Here is a 21,583-nt window from a genome sequence, read left to right as displayed (position 1 = left end):
GCAATAAGAGAGGTGAGGGCCCAAACAAATCTAGGGAGAACAAAATATGTGGATTCAAAGTAAGATCAGACATAGCAGAACAAAGCATATTGCAGTAAAATCTATCTTGCAGAGCATGTCAATCTCAAATGAAAATGTGAGCTGCCCAACGGGTAGAGGTATGTCAAATGAGGCAAGGACTCCTTTGACTCACTTCCATTTTGTGCAGCTTTCCCTGTGAATATGTATGAGGTCACTGATCACATTTATCCGAGTTGGATTCATTTCCATTGCTAGTGTCTGATATGCTGATTTCTATAAATCTTACTGTAGAGTCTCTGCTCATGCCCCAAATATATATCCTCAACCGTTGGCTCAGCCTCGTTCAGCCATCGGCTTGAAACTTCGTCAATCGTATCTTGTCCCACCCAGAGGGGCATTTCTCTCTTACAGTCCTGCTGTTGGCTCTTTGAATGCACCTATTCACATCCAAGAGTTTTTGTAATACAATGCATGAGGTACATTGTGAAACGTACTATTTGCTTGTTTGCAGTCAGTAGTTGGCAAGGCACAGTCGCAAGACGTATATTCACTTTAGCAAGATGCCAAATTGCACCACCACCGGAAGTCCCACCCTACCCACCCTACCCTGCCCAGGGAAATCACCATTGTTCAGGTGCTGAGCTGTGGCTGATTACCGATTGCAGCTCTGGGTTGTCAGTATTAATGCTAGGGATGTTATTGTCCCCACTAGACTGACAAGATTATTCCATTGGCACACAAGTATAACTATGTGCAACCAGGGCCAAACTGGGGATCCAGAAACATCCCTGGCAAAAATGTTGAAACCAGACCCCTCTCTTCATCTCCCTGTGCTATCTCTCTCTTTCCATCCATCTATTCTCTTTCCTCCTTCTCTTCTCTCCCTTCTACTTCTCTGATCGCTTTCCCTCTACCTCCCTCCTTTCTCCCTCTCTCTCCTGAAGCCTTCCCGTGCAAGCTGCAATTAACCTCAGGGAGCTGGGGAAAGTGACATGCACAAGAAGGGACCTCCAAGTGCTCCAGCCCACTGGGGACTATGCCCAGTGCAATAAAAGGCCTGTCCGGCCCTGTGTGCAACCAGATACCCTCAGCAGGGCAGCACAACACCTGGTGAACTGCTGCAGGTGCACATCCAATGGAACTGCGGTGAGCGGGCAGCGTTTCATGACTTTGTAAAGTTACATTTTTGTGAAATCGTGAATAAGAGATTAGTTGTGATCCCACTGCTCACGTGCCTGTAATAATAGACTGGCATAGCTTCTGTACTGTAATAACGCATTACAGTTCAGTTGTGGTGCCTGCTGGCAGCCAACTCTGTGAAAGAGAAGCTAATGAGTAGACCTACAACCTCTGCTGTAACAACGGGACAATTAGCTTATCAGATGGGTTCTTTCCACGTTTTTATTCCTGGAAAAATACAGTTGTTAACTAATTATTAAGGGATTTATTTATTAAGGGATTTATATTAATATGTTTGTTTCACAGAAAGCAAAAATCTGTCTTCAGATTACCACAAATATTAGCCAACAGACTTTTCTGAAAATGATTTAGTCTACATTTATTCTTGCTATGTCACTCTTGAGTCATGTCAGTGCTCTACAAAACCACAAAATAATCATTAAATCCATACATACAAAAATAAATAATATTTAACCTAATTGTAACCGGAGGATGCCTTTTGTGAGAGCAGTAGTTTAGAAGAGGGTTAGGAGTATGGCAATGGTGGGTATAGTCATCTATTATAAAGAATGAAAGACCTCGCACCAAATACAAGATGTTGTAGATCACATCAATATATGTTTTTATATTTTGATAAAACGTGGCCTTCAGCCTTGTTCCTCTGCATGGTCAACAATCTGCTTAGTAACTTGCAATATCCCGATAACGTATGGTGCGATTTACTTTATACCATGGATTTGTTAGCATTTATATAGACTACAATTCTGACTTTCTGAAACTTCCTATCTCCCTTTAAAGCTGGTCAACCATTGCTGGATGAAAAAGAGGTTTCCTCCATTCCGAGACTAGCGAAACAAGCTAAGGAATCGGTGGACCATGCATTCACTGAGACTCGCTCCAAGTAAGTCATTAGAAAACTTTCTTTCAAGAATCCAGATTGTGTATGAATTTGTGGAAGGCACTCCATATTGAGAACACTGTCGACACCCTGAGGAGGGTGATTCAAATGATGGAAGAGGGATAGGCAACCAAAGACCACCGGAATCAACTGAAGGTCATAGCGCAGAAACTCAAAGGTGCAGATTTACTACGCTTTTGTGCAGACTCAAGGTGGCACGTGCTGAAGTTTTGTAGCGTAAACGTGACATTTTCACAGCGCAAAACAATCTCTTTGCTCTGCTTTGCACCACTTTGCAGCAAGCTGGCATCACTGGGGCAGACCAGCACAAACACCCATAGATTTTGGTGCAGACCAGGCTTTGCCTAAAAACGAACGCCTTCATAAGGCAGGTGCAAACAAGGGGAAATGTGTTCATTTCTCAAAAAACAAAGTTATATGTTGAATGTATGGTGCAGTGAGCAGCTAACAGCCAATGCTTGAAAATCTGCGTAGACTGCCTACTCATAGGAATTTGCACTGGAAGTGTATGCCTCCAGATCAAATCCTCCGATAAACAGCACACATTCACCTTTGTACCATGGTGAGTGGTTGTGAGCAGCATATGGTAGACTGTTAGTGTGCCAGCACATGGGAAGACACCTGAAGCAGGGCAATCTTTGTAGATATGGAGCTACGCTTTATTTTCGCTTTTGTGCAAGGCAGTGCAGCTAATTTGAATACTACACTGTGTTGCATGAAACATTAGTAGATCTGGGCCCTGAAGCATTCTATGTGCACTACTAAACCCACAATCTGATGATGTCATTGTGCAGCAATAAAGTCAGGGCGTCTATGGGATGATGATGATGATGTGGCCACATAAACAGAAATCTAGGGTACGACATGGACACTAAAACCAGACTCATGTCATGCACACTTTAGACAAACATTCCCTCACTCTCAATAAATAATTTATATTGCTCCCATTATGCAGCTACAATAGCTGTACCACCCTTGAATTGTTTGAGGAGCTTCACACTGCACAATCATATGCAAACCTGAGACCTCATCTCCAGGCACACATACATTTAGACTTTTAAGAATGAGGTACCACAGTTGCTTTTAAAATGGAGCGTGGGACACTTATATAGCATCAGTACTTGTAATATAGGGATGCACATTACAAGTCCTAATGAGAAGCAGGGTTGGATTGGCCTACAGGGCAATCTGGCAGTGCCTGCAGGGCTGGTCTGACTGATCAGTTTGCGGGCCTGTGTTTTGGCTGGTTGTGGTGTGTTTTATGGTGTGGTACGCCAGTGTTCACTGTTGATTTCCTTAAAATTACCACAAACATTACATTTAGCAAGCACAAACTTAGGGTCCAATTATGATGTTGGGCGGACCACCACAGACAGATCGTCGGTGGCTGTCCGCCCGACATCTAAGGCAGCAGTCTGACCGTCGGATTATGACACCGGCAGTCAGGGAGCATCGGGAGGGGGAAGAGACCACCGTTTCTGACAGGCTCAAGGATACTAATCCCTACAATTAAGGCTGTGCCTGCAGAAGCACTGCCATTGGGATTAGGATGTCAGTTGAGTTTCCCACAGCCTTTTCATGGTGGTCCGACTGCCATGAAAAGGCTGTCAGAAAGTGACTTTGGGCACCCTTAGCATGGTCCTGTCTCCCATAGGCCCCCGCAATGGGGTCAGACGGGCACATGTGGTGCCCCTGCAAACATCCATGCACTGTGTGCCAGGCACTGCATGATGCCTGGCACATGGTGTATGGATGTTTAAAAACATCTCTTTTTCTATTGCGTTTTGTGCTGCAGGCCGTTTCTAGGCGGCAGCACAAGTCGAAATAGAAAAAGGGATGTTTGCAACCACCTACACGGTGGTCGCATCATAATCTGGTGGGTGGGACCTCAGACTACCTGTCGGGTGGTCACACTCTACCTGCAATGGCGGTCAGACGCTCATTGTAGTGACCCCCTTAGAGCCTCCCATACCTTGCAAAACATCTATACAGCGTGTCTTCACAAGTTCAAAAGTTCGATGATTTTTAACTGTGGGTCACTTCTATAAATATTTGATTCACTAATGGGGGTCACTTTTATGTTGGTGTCCGGGTCAATTTTCTGTCCCAGTCTGACCCTGATGAGAAAGGAAGTCCCAACCATTGTACATTGATGTGGCTATGAGCTGTAGCAAATTTGCCCAATTCTGAGGTACCTGTAACATTTGAATATTTGTGAATGATACAATACATATAAAAACAAATTCTCACTGATCATATACAGCAAGCAACATGCTGCTTAAAAATGCACTCTCGTTTTCATTTCTCTTGCAGTGAAGCATCATTGTGTAAACCAATACTTGAGTAACGTAAAGAATTTGTAGAAAGCTGGCCTTTTATGTAGTGTTTCAATGTAGGGTTGCACCATACAATTAGTCCAGATGACCCTTATTTGATTTACAGGGCTTACTTTGATAATTCTACGAGGTCTATTTGTGGTAGTGTGGTTGTGCAGTTTAGGCTTATCAGAGGGGAGTGTAGAGCATTTGTATTACACACAATAGAGTCAATAAATGAGACACAGACTCAATAAGAAATCCAAGACCAATTTAGAAAAACAGCACAGATTGTTATATAATTTTAGACACCAAGATCATTGGAATCAGGTAAGTACTTTCAGAGTAATGGGTTTTTGAAATAATTCAATAAAATACTCGAATAACGTTTTTTCGAGCTATGAGCCTCGAACGCGTTTATGTAATCCTATGGGAGAAACACTGCATACAGTTACTTGCAAGCAGTTCTTTAGAGTACCTTTTGGGACTTAAGGTGCTTAGGGGCCTAGGTCCAAGAAATACCAGCATGTCAGATTTACCTATCCTGGGTTGTCTGGGTGCAGATGTGTTGGTCGCGTTGGTAGCTTCAAGCTCTTCACGTTAAAATGTATGGGCAAGTACCTGAAAAAGAAAGGCTGCACATGGGGACTTGGGGATGCATACTGTGGAACCCAATGGTGGGCTTGACTCTTGAGGTTCTCTGGGACAAGGGGACATCATCAGGTTACTTGGACTCGGGCTGTGGGTCTCAGTGCAGAGGAGTTTTGAGGTGTCTTGAATTAGAGGCTCACACTAATTGAGTTAACCTGGAGAGGAGACGAAAACAAGACTGCTGGGCCACTCTCTGTGAGGCTTTCATGGGTCCTATATCCCTCATCAGCAGCTTGTGGGTTGATGTCAGTGGTGTCATGGCAGGACACGCAACAATCCTTGGTTACAGTAGGTGCTCTGATACTGGTGCTGGGTGGCTCCTGGAGGGCCTGGCATCTCCAAATTTGGTGGGTGATTGATTTGAGCTCCTGGAACCACAGTGACCTCTTCCTGGTGTGATGTACCCTCGGTGGTTCCGATGGTCACAAGATGATTTACCAGATATGTGCAGTTGGTACCTGCAGCTGCAGGTGAGTGGCTCTCTGTTAAGCGTCAGGACAAGTCATTTCTTGCAGTTGTAGGAGGAGAGGAGCAGCCAAGCAGGGCTTGTCGCCAATTTCAGTGCTTTTCCAAGGTTCTTGCAATGTTGGCTCTTCTTTGTCCTTCTGTTATCAGGTAGATACATCTGGGTTCCTGATGTGAGGGGGACACCTAAAAACATAATTTAGGGGTGTTAAGTGGAGGGTAAGGTAGTAGCCAATGGGCTGCTTACCCCTGGGGTGACTGCACCCCCGTATGACCACTTTCTATGGAGAGTGGGTATAATCCTGACCCAGAGTTCTTAATTTCTGTATATTCAAAATGGGGACACCCTTCTTCAGCTGTCTACTTCAGGTGGCCCACTTTAGGGGTGTGCCTGGCTTGTACGTGTGACACGCCTTCTGACTATCTAATTTCCCACAAGCTCTGGTGCCAAAAGGCCCCAGGCCAGGGGGTGGCGCTTCCGAAGTCTGGAGAGAAGCTGTTGTTGCATGGGGACACCCTTCTTCAGCTGTCCACTTCAGGTGGCCCACTTTAGGGGTGTGCCGAGCCTGTAAGTGTGACACGCCTTCTGACTATCTAATTTCCCACAAGCTCTGGTGCCAAAAGGCCCCAGGCCAGGTGGTGGCACTTCCGAGGTCTGGGGAGAAGCTGTTGTTGCATATCAAAGCTTTGAAACCTCTGGTCTTGACATGCTAATTTACTAGCCATTCTGCAGGACGAGGTGTAAACACCTCCTGCCAGAGTAGGCATTGTTTCTGACCTCAAAGAGTGAGGGCTATCTTGGGCAGGGGGTCCGAAACTCATCTGTGGTGGCAGGCTGGAAGAGTCCAGTCAGCCAACACACTAAAAGACTGGTAAGTTCTGGGGGTACCTCTAAGGTGCCCTCTGGGTGCATGCAATATTAAATACAACACTGGCATTTGAGTGGTTTTATTAAGATGAGGTGTTTGATACCAAACACCATTATTTTCATTGAAGCCATTATGTAGCTGGGTATCTTGTATTGACCAGTGCTCAGTACATATGCTTAAGATAGCTTCCTGATCACTTGTGATGTCGTGGGAATGGAAACAGACATCACAGGGGCATATCTGCTTATGCAAATATGTCCTCACACATAATATATGTCACCCTGCCTTAGGGCTCTGTATACTTACATATAGTATATGCAGTGTGCATGGGCAGGGCATTCAGGGAGTGTGCCAATTCATGTTTTCAGTTAGTTTGCACCATTTCACACAGCCTGCAATGGCATTCTCCATGTCGTTTTTGTGTGGTTCCTCTAGGGTGGCATAACGCAATCTGAAGCCCTTAGGGACCCTCTTTAGTACGCATACCCTGAGTACCAGAGGTACCAATTCTGGGGACTTACAGGGGTGCTAAAGTCCTTACCAATTGGGGTCCAATTGAACATTTACCTTGTTTTGAGGGAAAGAACACTGGGGCCTGGTTAGCAGGGACCTAGTGCAACTTCAGTCATAACGCATCAGTAATAGGGCAAACAGTGGGGGTGACCATGTAAAAAAGGGGCACTTTCCAACAGTATTTATTGTTTTCCTATAAACATTGAGATTTGTAATGCACCTAATTGCTGACAGTGGGATTAAAGATGAGCAATTATGTTTTCTTTTCAGTTTCAAACAGCTCATGAGAGCCAGGTCTTTTACTCCATTTGAACTCATGGGATATTTCAGGCAGGCCTCAGGCAGTACAAGAAATGCCCTCAGAGTTGCTGAGAAAAGAGAACACATTATTAGTCTCCTGGGTATGAAGCTGGATGCCTCCAACTGTGAAAACTTCAATTTAACAGGTACTGTTGATTAAAACATTCTGTGTCTGTGTTTTAACAGTTCCCTTCATGCAGTCAATTGTTTCAAGCAACTTGATGGAGCCATTTACCAACACAGTAAAATGCAAGAATAGGCTACATTTTATAAAGTATATAAACAGAAGGTGAATCTGAAAATAACAATGTATGTCCTGGGAACATGAAGTCATGTAACACAGCTTGTATGAAAGGCAGCCTTGACAGGAAACGTCTGCTAAAAATAAGGATGCACAAAGAGCTGGTGTCATTAAATCAGACCCCTCTGCCTACTGCCCCATCCCCGGTTCATAACACACTGATGCAATGAACATTCTATATCACACTTACTGTGGGCAGGCAGTGGAAGAGTGCACATGGGCACATACACCATCCACCTCCCTATGTACACAGGCCATGCAATCAATGACGTCATAATAGGTTTAACAACCCACCCATACATCAACAAAACATTCTGGAACCTTATATTCTTAATGACTTTGGATGATGCAAGATTGGGTAAGAGAGCTAGATTTTTTCTTTTCACGCCCCGTTTAAGATAAACAATGAAGTGCATAACATACCTCCTCCTCCACGCTTTTAATCACCAATAACTCTACTACCCATATATTGTACCGCCTCCCTTTCCAGGATGTAGTATCCTCCAGTAGCATAAGCGTGTTTTAATTATTATTGAATTAAAAAAAACATGCAGCTCCCCACTGTGGAACATCTCGAGGAAACAAGTGCAACCCTTTAATGTAGCCTAATGGGGGGGGGGGGGGGAGTGTGGGTGTGTGTGAGTGTGTGTGTGTTTGGATATTTCAGTCAGGGAGAATCCTTATAGTTCTGGCTGTTCTGGGCAGTCTCTACAAAGTAGGATAACTCTTATGGTTTAGCTTGCTTATGCAGGAAAAGGAAAGAACGTATTGTGATTTATATTATTAAAATCCGTTGTTGATAGGAAAGTTCAAATCTAAGGGGTCCTTTTTCAGATGAAATCAGCAAACCTCAGCTGGATACCCTTTCTGCAGAGAGTGGTTGTGCTTCAGAGACCAGAATGATTCAATGTCCCAAATCTGCTGTCTACAGCGACATTACCGGAGCCTGCAACAACAAGTAAGTCTTTAGCTGAAAAAATACCGATGCCTTATGCACGCTTCTGATCACACATTCTTGACACTGGTCAAGTTTGTTTACAGAAATCAGTAATGCATAAGATATCAATGTTACAAGTTGGATGATAAGTCCTACAGGTTGGAATTAGGGCAGGAGGCTTCAGATAGATTGAGGAAAGTCTGAACTGTTTCCTGGATCCAGACTGAAGTCTGAGGTTTTAGTCAGTGTCTTGTAGCACTTTGTGTTGGACATTTGCTGAGTCAGTTGTCAGAACTTACTTTGCTCATGTTCCTACTACATTAAATAGATATGTGACACTAGGCCTATTGAATTCTGCTACATGCTTTCAGTGGCGTAGCTTGGCCTAGTGCCACCCGGGGAGGCCCTTAAGTTTGCGCCCAGTGCAGGTAAGAGCAGGGGGATTGTTGGAGAGGTAGGTGATGGATGACTAGTTCTGGGGGGGTTGGGTGGAAGCCGATGGACGACTTGTTCTCGGGGTGGGAGTGGGCGGTCGACAGATGACTTGTTCTCGGGGGATGGTGGTAGTCGACAGACACAACTTGCTTACCTCCGTCGCTCCACACAGAGTGTCGCCCAGGATGGACCCCACCCCACCCTAGCGGCGCCACTGCATCCTTCCCCTTCTGTCACCGCTCCACTGTAACCACAGCTCAGGCCGGATGGTTATCACTGTAGGCTTAGTCCCTCAGTGGTAATGTGGTATCTCAAACAACCTTCACTTAGAGTTGTCAGAAGGAGAGCTAGGTGCAGAAAGGTTGTTAATGCTTAGGCCCTGGGATTTTTTAGGTCTCCATATGGGTGCTGCAAAATGTATTTAGAAATTTTAAAGAAAAGCTGCCCTGTTTATGAAAGAGAAAGCAGTTAACACAGCCTGTGCCACTAGATGGTCCTGGATACTTGATCTTTGACATAGGTTCTTGACCTGTGAGGGGGGTCCCGCTTCAGTTTGTTGAACTGGGTCTGCATAAACCATTGAAATGGTAGCACTCACTCTTTATGCAACTGTTGTTCTCCAATGTTACACTTCTTTTCCACAATATGTAGGCATAATTGGAGATGTCTTGCCGTGTATTTGTTCTCTACTTTTGTGTGAACAGTGTGGCCATGGTGGTGCTACCTGTGGTTTCACAGTCCGCATTATGCAAAGAGTTTCTCAGTTCATATAAGTTGGAACTGACAAGCATTCTACAATACAGCTTGGAATAATATTCACGAGCACAACATGCATCAGGACAGTCATATTGCCCAAGATTTTTTATTGAATCTGAGCTCTGCATTGAGGGGAACAGTGACCTTGTTGTAAATTAGGTTAACTAACTAGCAATTGTCCCCCCAAGTACACTGCTTGCCTCCGGGCTGCACCACCCACATGTTTTCTTGATACAAAGAGGAGACCTGTGAACATAACTTTTGGATTGCACAGGCAGATATCAAATTATATTTGCTCGTTTCCTCCCTCTGCACCTTAGCGATGGGGAAGGAAATGACTAACCGAAGCATGCGACTATGGTTGTAAGTGAGTCTGTAGAATGACTTACTTAAGAAGCCTTGTTCTGGAGAAACATTGTCCACAGACCTGTGTATTTGAATTCTTCCAACTGAAACTAAGTTGCATGACATCGATCCGTCTTCAGTAATTTTTAAGAGGATCATAAATATTTCTATACTCCTTTTACTGGAGAACAACCAATGTGCCATTTTTCCTCCTTCATCTCCAGCTTCACGTTGGCTTCTTTGTATGTGTCTCTCACAGCAATCCATGGAGAGCTTCAGAATTCCCAAATTGGTCATACATGCCTGTCAATTGCAAGGGGAGATGCAGAATGACTGTATATGACAATGTTGTAAGGTTTGCAACGTGTTTGTTCGTTGATCCAATATTACTCCTTCGTCATCTAAAAGTGTAATTCTTTATGACAGGCTTGTATTAGACTCACTCCCCTAAACCCACACCCACTGGCTGGTACTCCCCAGCCTTACAAAAAGTCTTGAAAAGAGTCTATGTAAAAAACTAGAACGGATTTGGCCACATTCTCACAGTGGGCAAGATGAAGAGAGATACAAAGCCGCACTGTCCTCCTACCATAAAAATATTAAATCCACCCACAAGCTACACATCACTCTTCAACTGGAGCAAGCTGGGAACAACTCTAGAACCCTCTTTCAGATCCTGAAGTCTTACACGAATCCAAGAGCCTGCGAAACTTCGGAATCTCCCTCACTGTTGCTGTGCGACAATATAGCTTCCTTTTTCACCTAAAAAATTGAAGACATCTACCAGAAAATTATCTCGTCCAATGAAACTTCTTCGCACTCTTCAGCAGGATATCCTGGCTCCCCTAACAATACCTCGCAGTTCCACTGCTTTCCCCCTCTCAATCCGGTAGAGGTTGAATCTCTCCTTACCAAAACTAAATCTGGTTCTCCCCTAGATATCATTTCTGCTAAAATCTCATCCATATTTTCCGCACAGCTAGCCACACCCATCTGTACCATTCTTAATAGCTCCTTGAGTACAGGCAGACTCCCCCTAGAATGGAAAGCTGCTCAAGTTGTACCCATTCATAAAAATCTCAAGATCTCTACAACTGAGCTTTCAAAATACCATCCCATATCTTTGCTCCCCCTTCAGAGCAAGCTTATTGAAAAATACATAAACAGACATCTGTCTGACTTTGATGAAACCTCTCACTGCCTTGATGTCTCCCAGTCAGGCTTCGAGGCCAAGCACAGTAACGAATCCGCTCTGATTGAGGTAACTGAAATCATCAGAATGGCCCTGGACAATGGTCATGTGTCACTTCTGGTGCTGCCTGACCTATCAGCAGCATTTGACACCATCTCACACCAGATCCTACTGGAGAGACTTCGGGGCATTGGAGTACAGGGGGCTTGCACTGAAGTGGTTGACAGACTTTCTTACGGATAGAAACCAGACGGTTACTTTGGGGACCTATCGATCAAAAACCACCAAGGGGGTACCGCAGGGCTCTTGTTTGAGCCCTACTTTCTTTAACATTTATGTTACCCACTTGGCCAAATGTATGAGGAACTTAGGGTTCAGTCCCATCTCATACGTGGACGACACCCAGCTCCTCCTCACCTTTGATAAAAACAGACCTGATATACAACTCATCTTTTCTGAAGGCATGAAGATCATTGCTGCCTGGATGAGGACACACTTCCTCCAATTGAACGCCGAGAAATCGGAGATCATGCTGTTTGGAGGAGCATCTATAAGCTGGACTCCCAGATGGTGGCCAGAGGAGCTGGGCAATGCCCCGTCTCCTAAGGAAGTGGCCAAGAATTTAGGAATCAGGATCGACCAGAACCTCACTCTTGGTGCTCATGCCACTACTACTGCTGGCACCTGCTTCTACACACTCAGTTTACTTCCCCCGTTACCTTCCTCTACCAAAAAAGCATTGGTGAAAGCCCTAGTACTAAGTCGTCTGGACTATTGTAATGCACTGTTGGCATCGTCCAACGAAGCCGCCTTAAACAAGCTACAAGTTGTGTAGAACACGGCTGCCCATCTGGTAGCAAACGCTCCACCTGGAACGGCTTCTACTCCCCTCCTCAAAAAACTCCACTGGCTCCCTGTGAGAAAGCGGGTGTTATTTAAGATAGGCTGCACTGTTTTTAAAGCCCTTAATGAACAGGGGCCTTCCTACTTATCTGCTAAACTTATCGAGTATACCCCCTCACGGCCCCTTCGATTTGGGTCCAAGCTCCTCCTTTGCACATCTAGAATTAAAAATGCGTGCAAGGCTGGCAAAGCTTTTACACATCTTGCCCCTGCTTTCTGGAACGAGCTGCCCCTCCATCTTTGCGATTTCCAGAGTCTCTCTCAGTTCAGGAAGCTTCTGAAAACTCATCTTTTCTGATTCCCTTGGGTCTGGCTGCAGCACTCCAGCCTAAGCACAGAGATACCCCCTTTGGGGTGATTCAGCGCTACATACATTATTAATAATAATAATAATAATAATATTAAATACTGTAGTAGGTACAATGCTACAACAGCCAACATTATAACATTGTATAGGCTATGTTTCATCAGCGATTTTCACAAAAGTCTTATCCATGGCCTATTTTTATTCTTTTGCAATAATCAAGACACATAAAGTTCCTATTTGAAAACAAAATACCCCAAACCAAAACAAAACACCTCATACTAGAAGTTTTTCCTGACCCTTGGTTTTCATCGGTCTTCTGTGTCCAATGGATGGTGTCAGAAGTGACCTACGAATATCGAATCAACATATCAATGGGATGGAATGTCGAGGACAGAATATTAAAAATAAAATATTGACAGGTAAGTCTAGATTTTCTTTACCTTACTCCACATATATGTACCTACGTGGTAGATATGTCTTCAAGATAGGTCAATTTGGAGTTAGGAATAGTAAATCTTGACTTCCCTATATCAACTTACTATTCGAAATATTGCCCCTTGATATTCTGTCCTCAATATTAGTATGCCTCTGTATTGATGGTGCGAATATTCAGAAGTACAGTCATTGAGACACTGTTAGTCACTGACAAATCACCGGCCGCCAGCTATGCCACAGTTTCAGCAGATCTTACAGGAGTCTTTCAGTCCTCCTGCCACAGCCAAGGCACAAGGAGAAAGTCAGTCACAGCTAGGGCCCCTACACTGTGGAATTTTCTACACAAAACAACACAGGTAACAATGGAAAATTCGCACCAAAAAAAGACACTGGTTACTAGGTACGATTGTGGAGATGGTTGATTAAACTCTATTACATATATGCTGTCCGCTATTGATTCCAGAACAGATTTCTTTCCCTTGTTTTCACTATTAAAGAAATGTGTTCTAAATCTAACATTTGGCAATAAAGGATGCAGCATTTCACTCATACAATGTTTAACCAATATAGAAGTGTACCTGCCTGAAGGAAAAATGTCCAGAAGAATGTCTGGCATAGCAGTTCTTTTTAATACATGTTAAAATGTGCCCCCTGTACTATAGTAGCAGTCAGTCATTATGTAATAGACATTTTACATGTGGGCGCATTATACAAAAAAAAAGTTTTCATGTAGTAGTAAGCTTAACCTAAATTAGGCATAATATCTATCAATAGTGTACTGTGCACATGTTAGCGGCACATGTTAGAGGCGCGTACTATTTAAAAAACGGTATACAAGGGATGAAGTAGGCATATGTACCTCACTCTTCCATGAAATCTGAAACTAAAAGTACATAAAAAGCATGAAGGTTGAAAACTGAAGTGGAGCCGATAGAATTGCCTACAATAACGTAACAAGATTGGTCCTTATTTATGCATCCCCTCCATTTTATGTCTGTATGGTCAGATTTTCCTTCCGTCATGTTTCCTTTTTTTCAATTCCATTCCTCCCATTTGTCTCTACAGTCTTCTTAGCCTTTGAAACTTGAATATAAATCCGATTGAGAACTGAAGGTCGCATCCAGCCTTAAACTCTAAAGCACTGCACAATAATTCACTGAACCAAATTTGCTTAAAAATGCACACGGTGCCCAGGTTCAGAAAATTGTCTCAGAACGCAGCACAGCCGCCAAAGAGGCTGCGCCGCGTTGCGTGACAGGGAGAGCGCAGAAGAGCACCATAGTCACAGAGATATGGCACTCACCTACCCTCTCCCCAGCACCGGAGCTGATTTCAGCTGCCGTGCGCCAGGCACACACATTTGCGCCATTGTGCTAGGGCGCGTGCCTGAGTTTAGGCGTTGGTTCTATGGGTGGTTGCATGGGAATGCCCATGTACTTCCCACGTAACGCACCCTTGACGCAAAGTAATGCAAAGCAGATCTTCACGCTGCTTTGTATTACTTTTCTAGACAAACCAACACTAATACCAATTAGCGGTAGTTTGTGAATCCCCAGATAGGTTTAGCGTCGGGTTAGCATTACAAAAGTAACGTTAACCAGACACTAAATCTTTGTGAATCTAGGCCTTGGAGGGATGCATCTGATACTGCAGCCAATAAGTGGATCAGGAGGTGGGTGGGCATAACTCCAACACCACATGGGACAGGTTAAAGCTCTGACTTTGATCTGACGCACTTTCTTCTATCTCAGAACTCTAGCGTAGTCATCTATTAGATTGTGCTTCTGGTCATGTGGACCTTTGGTTGTTGACTAGAAATTTAAAAAAGCATTTCCAATGCAATAGGTCTTGGATTTGCGAGAGTTTGAGCTATTGGCATTGTAAATAACAATGCCTTTTATGTATGTGTTTTGAAAACATGCAAGCGGTGAGTAAACATGCACTTTGTACTTATAAGTGTTGCTTACGAGAAGCAAGGCTGGCAGTAACTGAGCCTATTTTACTTCCAGCCTTGCTTTTTGTAAGCAAGGAGTATAAGTAGAAAGTTACTGTTTACGCACCGCTTGCAGTTTTTAAAAACACATAAATAAAAGACATTGGGGCATATCAACAACAACCGGCGATAATTATCTCTAAGCGCACTTAGCACTAGGATAATTATCGCCGGCTAGCGTGAATTTTTATCGCTGAGATAGCGTGCTATTAGCAACGCTTATCTCAATAGCGATAAAAATCCTCACGCTAACAGGCTAACGTGAGATTATCGCTGGAAACCCAGCGATAATCTCACGTTACCTTGTTGATAGGGACAGGAAAACTTAGCCATGATATCCTCCTTCCATAGGATATCATGGCTAAGTCAGAAAAATACCAGACGTAAAAAAGCAGCGTTAACCGCGGTTAGCGCTGCTTTTTTTGTCTCTAACGGGGTTAGCGATATTCTTGATAATAGGAGAAATGTCGCTTAGCGACATTTCTCCTATTATTTTACTCTGGAACGCCCCCTTTGCATCTCATTGGAGATGCAAGGGGTAGCGTAGAGTAAAAGGGTGCTAACATGCAAATTTGCGTGTTAGCACCCTGTTGTTGATAGGGCGCTAGTTTTATCTCTCCTTTTTTGGCTTTTAAAGCCAAAAAAGCAGAGATAAAGCCCTTGTTGATATGCCCCATTGTCATTTACAATGCCAATAGCTCAAACTCTTGCAAATGCTTGTGATTACTATGTTATCAATGTTTTGGCTTGATACAATGTTGTATATAAAAATTCATGCAAGGTCGGGCTGGCCTATAGCGCAATCAGCCAGTGCCTGATGGGCTGGTCAGAAAGCTCAGCATGAGCGCTGTTTTGAGGGATGTTTGTGGGCCTGTTTAATGGGGAATTTTTACTACTAAATTAGCTGTTATACCACAAACATTGCCTGCAGCAAGCACAAATTCACGCAGTGTACCATACCTTGCAAAACACCTGATAAAGCCGGATTCTTATCTGTCATACCATCACCAAGAATACTCTCAGGTCGCCAGGATCTTTTTATCTGCTAAATAGTGTACAGGGGAGGAAATCTAATTTTCAACACATAACCAATCGAATCGAATTTAACCTCGAAAGGACCACTAACTCCAGATTTCAACTTTTAGGGGTTTATTACAAAGCCAAAAATAACTGCACATACAAGCACCTCAGCACGAGGTTAAGAAAATAAATGGGCACTAATACAAAGAAGAATCTACGAAGGAGTCTCATCCGACTCAGAATAAGGATAATGGTCAGTTCCAGTAGCATGAGACAAGCAATAACGGCTCCAATCTCTATGTTAGAAGTCATTACCCTAAAAAGAAAATCAGTTAGTCTATCCCTACTCTACCTCTAAAGTGACATCCCTACTTAGCATTTTTCCAAGCAAGAGGATAAAAGGTGTCAGAAGTGAAGACTTCCTTAGAAGTGCACTCACTTGTCAGAGCTCGTTCTAAGATGCTCCTTCTAGCTTCCCATGTAAACCTCAACTGCTCAACCCACGGGGCACTGTCCCTAATTCTAAATCCCAAAAACATAGAACACGCCCTTCGGCACACCTCTCCAAACAGGTCTTCTTCCAGTATTTTTCCACTGAAACTTGTCTCTCATCCAATAACGGTTTGCTCGTCCTTGGGTCCCAGGCACCTTCTCCACCGAAAGTATCATCCCTGCATTCCAGTCTACTCTCATGTTGGCTTCTCATGCCATCCTAACTCCTGAAACAAAGGGTTAGTCTCTAACGAGCTAGGTGTCCTTGCACCTGCAACAGAAACATGAGAACGAGAAAGTTTCCACTTCTCTGAGATTTTCCAACGTCTCTGAAACCCCAAGCCTTACCAAGGGAAACCATTTTCAGCCTATAATATTTAGCTAGCATAAGAAACGAACAGGCCTTTCTCTTAAACGTCTATGCGGTTAGGCCTTTACACATTTAAACACACATTCCTAGAAACACTCTATAAGCATGGGTGTCACTACACTTCATATATGAATAAGCAAACTACACGTGCAGACTTTAATATGGTGCACGTTTAAACCTAATGCATCACAGTATACGAAAACCAAACATTATGCATTGTCTATGAAAAATACATTTTCAATTGACCACTACATTGAGCTTCATAAATGACATGATTACATTTCTAATTGCACAATTATAAGACGGTTTTAGTATTACATTTCTAAGTCACACGTTAATATGGATCCACTAAATATATGGGTGCGGACTAACAGTGATTATGATGCACCCCTACAAATTTCAGAATAACATGGCGCTCCATCACACCTATATAGCATGTGTTTAGAAAAGTCAAACTACAGTTTTGTCTTTAGTCACATTTATACCTTAAAAGACGGACACCATCTGCTTTAGCCCAAATGAGATGCATTTTTGAACAGGCTATAAGCACACAAAAAGCATAAAATGAAGATAAACGGTGTAATGCAAAGCACCTTGAATAAATGATATTGGACATGGTTGGAGATCACTATAAAAACGTCACACAGGAATCTGAATTCTGATTTACATATGAGTGGGCTTTTCTCCCTGGGATGACTTAAAAACTTGCAAACTTGCAGAATGGTAAATGTAGGAAGCAGAACGAAGAAAAACATGATTTTGTTTTTTGAAGCCCAACTCAATCATATCATATTTCAGGATACAGTTTAAGTATTTTTGTGGAAGTGTATTACTTATTTCACACTCTGCTTATTTTATAAAACGATTAGCACTTCTTTCAGTAATGGCATATGTTGTTGAAATGCTAATAAAGAAATCTAGGAGGCGCACGCAAAGAAACGCTGCCAAAGCACAGTTAGGCAGCTGAACGTAGGCTTTGATTCTAATGCTGACAGCACCCAGCCCCTAGTAACGCTGACATGAAGGCCACTCCGCTGAGGTCTTTAGGATAGGTGCTCTATGGCGTGTGTGTGTGTAAGAGTGATGCAACGAGTGCTCATGTAAAGCACTCTCATACCTGCGGGTCGAGATTGTTCTATATGAAACTGCATTAAAAAAAAAAGTGGGGCATATTTATGAGCCCTTGCGTCACTTTTGTGCCGCTGGTGCTTCACTTTATGTGATGCACCAGCAGGGAAACAAATGCGCCATGTTGCGTCATATTTACAAAGTGACGCATCTAGGTAGATGCGTCACTTTGTAAACCCCTGCGCCACATTATACCTGCGCCAGGTATATTGTATGCAGGGTGGGCGTTCTGACACAAGCAAGCCTCGTAGAAGTGACGCAGTGAAATCTACGAGCATGTCGCAAGGAAGGCGCAATGAAAAGTGACGCAATGCTGTTTTCACGCTGCGATGCGTCATTTTTCATAAATGAGGCCCAGTGTTGGGAGAGGGGTGGCACCCCCAGCGAATGTAAAAGTAAACCAAGAAAAATGAGCCAAGGCTACTACAACACGCCAAACCAGGTGCAGATTGCTGAGATGTCCCCGGAGCAGCGGAAAGTGGCTGGACCTAAGGTGTCGGCGAGAAGAGGCGAGTGACATGGCATTCTGGTGGCTGATATGCACAGCAGCTTCGCGAGGAGTTAGGTCTGGTCCAACCAGTGCATGCAAAATGCACATAAATAAACAGATTAAAAAACTAAATAATGAAGTGATTAAAGATAGAACTGTATCTTACACACTTTCATATTTATATAGCTGACATCTTGAACAGGATAGAAAACATTTATGCTAACATGCAACAGGCCCCACTTGGAACTGGAGCTAGAGGTGTGCAAAGCCAACATAGACGCGGGAATATGGATATATAGGAGGCTGGAGTGGCAGGTAGTTGCTCAGGTATAATATTTGATGTCCCTCCATGGGTTAAAGCAACCTATGCACCTCTTCAGCACATAATTTGGTGTCCGGGTCTCAACTGCTCGTCCTGGTGAGATTTATCCAAGCCCCGCTCCTCAAAGAGTGCTCTGTTTTGCATTAACGGTGTAACTAAAAACAATAAAAAAAAATACCTATTATGTATTATATAACGCTAAGAAACCCCAATGAACGTGGACTTTAAAATGCACATATTTGTTCTCTGTTAGAGTTACTTGTCCACTGATCCCAATGTGGTTAATATTCCAGTGATGAACATCCAGGGAACAAATGTAAAAGATTCAGAGAAATATAGGAATGTATTCCAGACATTACGTATGCCTACTCCCTTGCACCATTTACTCAATTTGATTTAACTTTATCTCCCAAGTTGCATAAATACTGTGCAATTAAAGTTTTTAGTTCAAATGCACGTGATTTCAAACAAAGAAAACAAAGTAAATTTGCAGCAGCTGCTGAGTGCCAGTCCTGAGCAAGGAATTTGCCCTTGGCATCTGTTTGTTGTGATTAGTTGTAGGGCAGTTTTCCCTTGTGCTGCATCTTGTTTGCGTGTTGTCCTTCCATAAAGAGTGAATCATTTTCCAACCTAATTGATCAGGAAATTAGTGAGCTCTCACTGGATATACAGTTTATCTGGCGTTTACTAATGCACTTCTTGAAAGCTGGCCATTTATCATTTTTTTAATGCTTTGGAGAGAACAGAATCTGTCTGGTGCCACATCAACTGGCTGTGGGGCGTGCAATGGGTGGCGGCCAATTGTAGTAATAGGCACAGCCCGTTGTACCTACACCACTGAGAGAGGTGTTACTGACCCTCTTGGTGACTTCTGTCCAGTGGCTCACAACAGGGGTGATTCACCACGCCCTGCATGTGTGGCATGAGAGAAGCCTGCTTGCTGTGTGATTGGTGTACTCTGCAAAGGACCACAAGATTGTGCCTCCCTACAGCTTTTGAGGTCTGTGTCTAGACCATTGACTCACTTTCCTGCTGCTGCTGCCCCCCGGCCCCTACCCCATCGCGACCAGCCCGAGCCAGTTACCCTCCTCGCTCCCGCCTCCCAGCTGTCCAGCCCTCCCCGACCCCTACTTAATGGCCGCTGCTGCGGGCACAGGCAAGCAAGACCACTGACTCAGTGTCAGTGAAACTGCTCTCCCACCCTCGCAGCTCCAACATTAAGTGAGGCCCTCTTGAGCCCCTGCACTCCCGTACTGTTGGTGTTCGAGGTCCTCCTCCACCCGCAGGTTATACCTGAGCCTCATCCCTGGTGGTCCAGTGGACCTCTGACTCCTTCTCTCGCTCAGCTTTCTGCCCCCTTCATCCTCTCCTTTCTGCCCCGTTTCACCCTTTAGCTTTTTCACCCTTCACTCTTTATATCAATTTCTTCTGCTTTCTGCTCTGTTTTACCTTTTATTCTTTTCACCCTTTTACTCTTTATATCATTTTCCCTCTTCTTTTTTGCTTCTTTTCCCCCATTTTTCCAACCACTGCTTCCCCTGTGGCCCCCCAGCACGACCAGTCTGAGCCAGTTCCCCTCCCCACTTCCGCCTCCTAGCTGTCCAGCCCTCCCTGACCCCTTCTTAATGGCGCGCCAAAGACAAGCTCGTCTGCGCCCGTGCAGGACCTGACCGCGACCAGCACTAAGAACCCTGGAACTCCGCACCGCCAATGCTACAACCCAGCGGCACTCCACATACTCAACCCAGGCGCAACAACAACTGCAAGCTAGCATCACCAGCTGACACCCATGGACCCTTCAGCTGTCACCACTGCCTGCACACCTGCAGCACTACCAGGACCACGGATCCAGCACAACCCACCGGCAAGAACACAACCAAACTGGAGACCCTGCAATGCATCCTCCTCAATGTCCGATCCCTCCACAAACATGCCACAGAAATCTGGGACCTCCTCGACAGCACCACCCTGGACATAGCATTTTTCACCAAAACCTGAACCAACACCACCTCGGGACTGGGCTTTGCCACCGCCAATCCCCAAGGATAAAAGATCTCCCAGAAGGACTGCCCCACCTGCTCTGGAGAATGAGTCGCCATCGTCCACAAATCCACCATCCGGCAGAGCACACTCCCCGACGAGCCCACAGACCTGATCGAACACCTACATTTCAAGATACAGGCCAGCCCTACTACCACCCTCCTAGTAACTCTCATCTACCGACCCCCGGACCCTGCGGACCATTCACCAACTCCATCACGAACATCATCTCCCCGCAAGCCATCGCGTCCACCAACTACTACACCCTGCTGGGAGACCACAACTTCCACCTCGACAACCAACTAGACCCCAACACCACATCCCTCCTGGACAACTTTCACAACATTGGACTCCACCAGATCGTGACCGAACCCACGCACCCTGCCGGACACACCCTCAACCCCCATTTCACAACAAGAAACTCCATCACTTTCAGGCACACCACCGAACTCCAGTGGACAGACCATCGATGCATCCACTTCACCTTCAGAGCACCCACCATCCACAGGCACCAGCACCTACTCCCACGAAGAAACTGGACCAAAATCACCGACGACCAGCTCACCTCCTTACCTGGCAACTCCACCCCAACCACCGCAGAAGACAACGACCCCAACACCACAGCCCATACTCTGCACAGATGGATCTCCGACAGCGCCAACACCATAGCCCCGCTCAAGAAGAAAAACAACACACACGCCAAGAAAGCCAGATGGATTACCACTAAACTTCGAGAGTCGAGATGCACATGCCGCTGCCTCGAAAGGGCCTGGAGGAACTCCAAATCCACAGAAGCCCACAACAACTTCAGAGCCGCCATCAACACCCACTACCAACTCATCAGAGATACGAGAAAAACTGCGATCAAAGACAGAATGTCCACAC

At 44.6% G+C, this 21,583-nt stretch overlaps 1 protein-coding gene across 1 annotated transcript in view; it reads left to right on the top strand.

Annotated features, from left to right (window-relative positions):
• The window catches only part of LOC146809305 (lactoperoxidase-like), a 193,112-nt gene that overhangs the window by 25,366 nt on the left and 146,163 nt on the right, over positions 1–21,583 (top strand). Inside the window, exons 4-6 of the mRNA XM_085614335.1 lie at positions 1,999–2,101; positions 7,203–7,378; positions 8,368–8,491. Coding sequence (XP_085470461.1) covers positions 1,999–2,101; positions 7,203–7,378; positions 8,368–8,491 — 403 coding nt within the window. The remainder of the gene's footprint in view (positions 1–1,998; positions 2,102–7,202; positions 7,379–8,367; positions 8,492–21,583) is intronic.

The sequence above is a fragment of the Triturus cristatus genome, chromosome 7, assembly GCF_964204655.1.
Source record: "Triturus cristatus chromosome 7, aTriCri1.1, whole genome shotgun sequence".
Taxonomy (NCBI): domain Eukaryota; kingdom Metazoa; phylum Chordata; class Amphibia; order Caudata; family Salamandridae; genus Triturus; species Triturus cristatus.
Note: the sequence above shows the minus strand (reverse complement) of the source record. Positions and strands in the feature narration are given on the sequence as shown.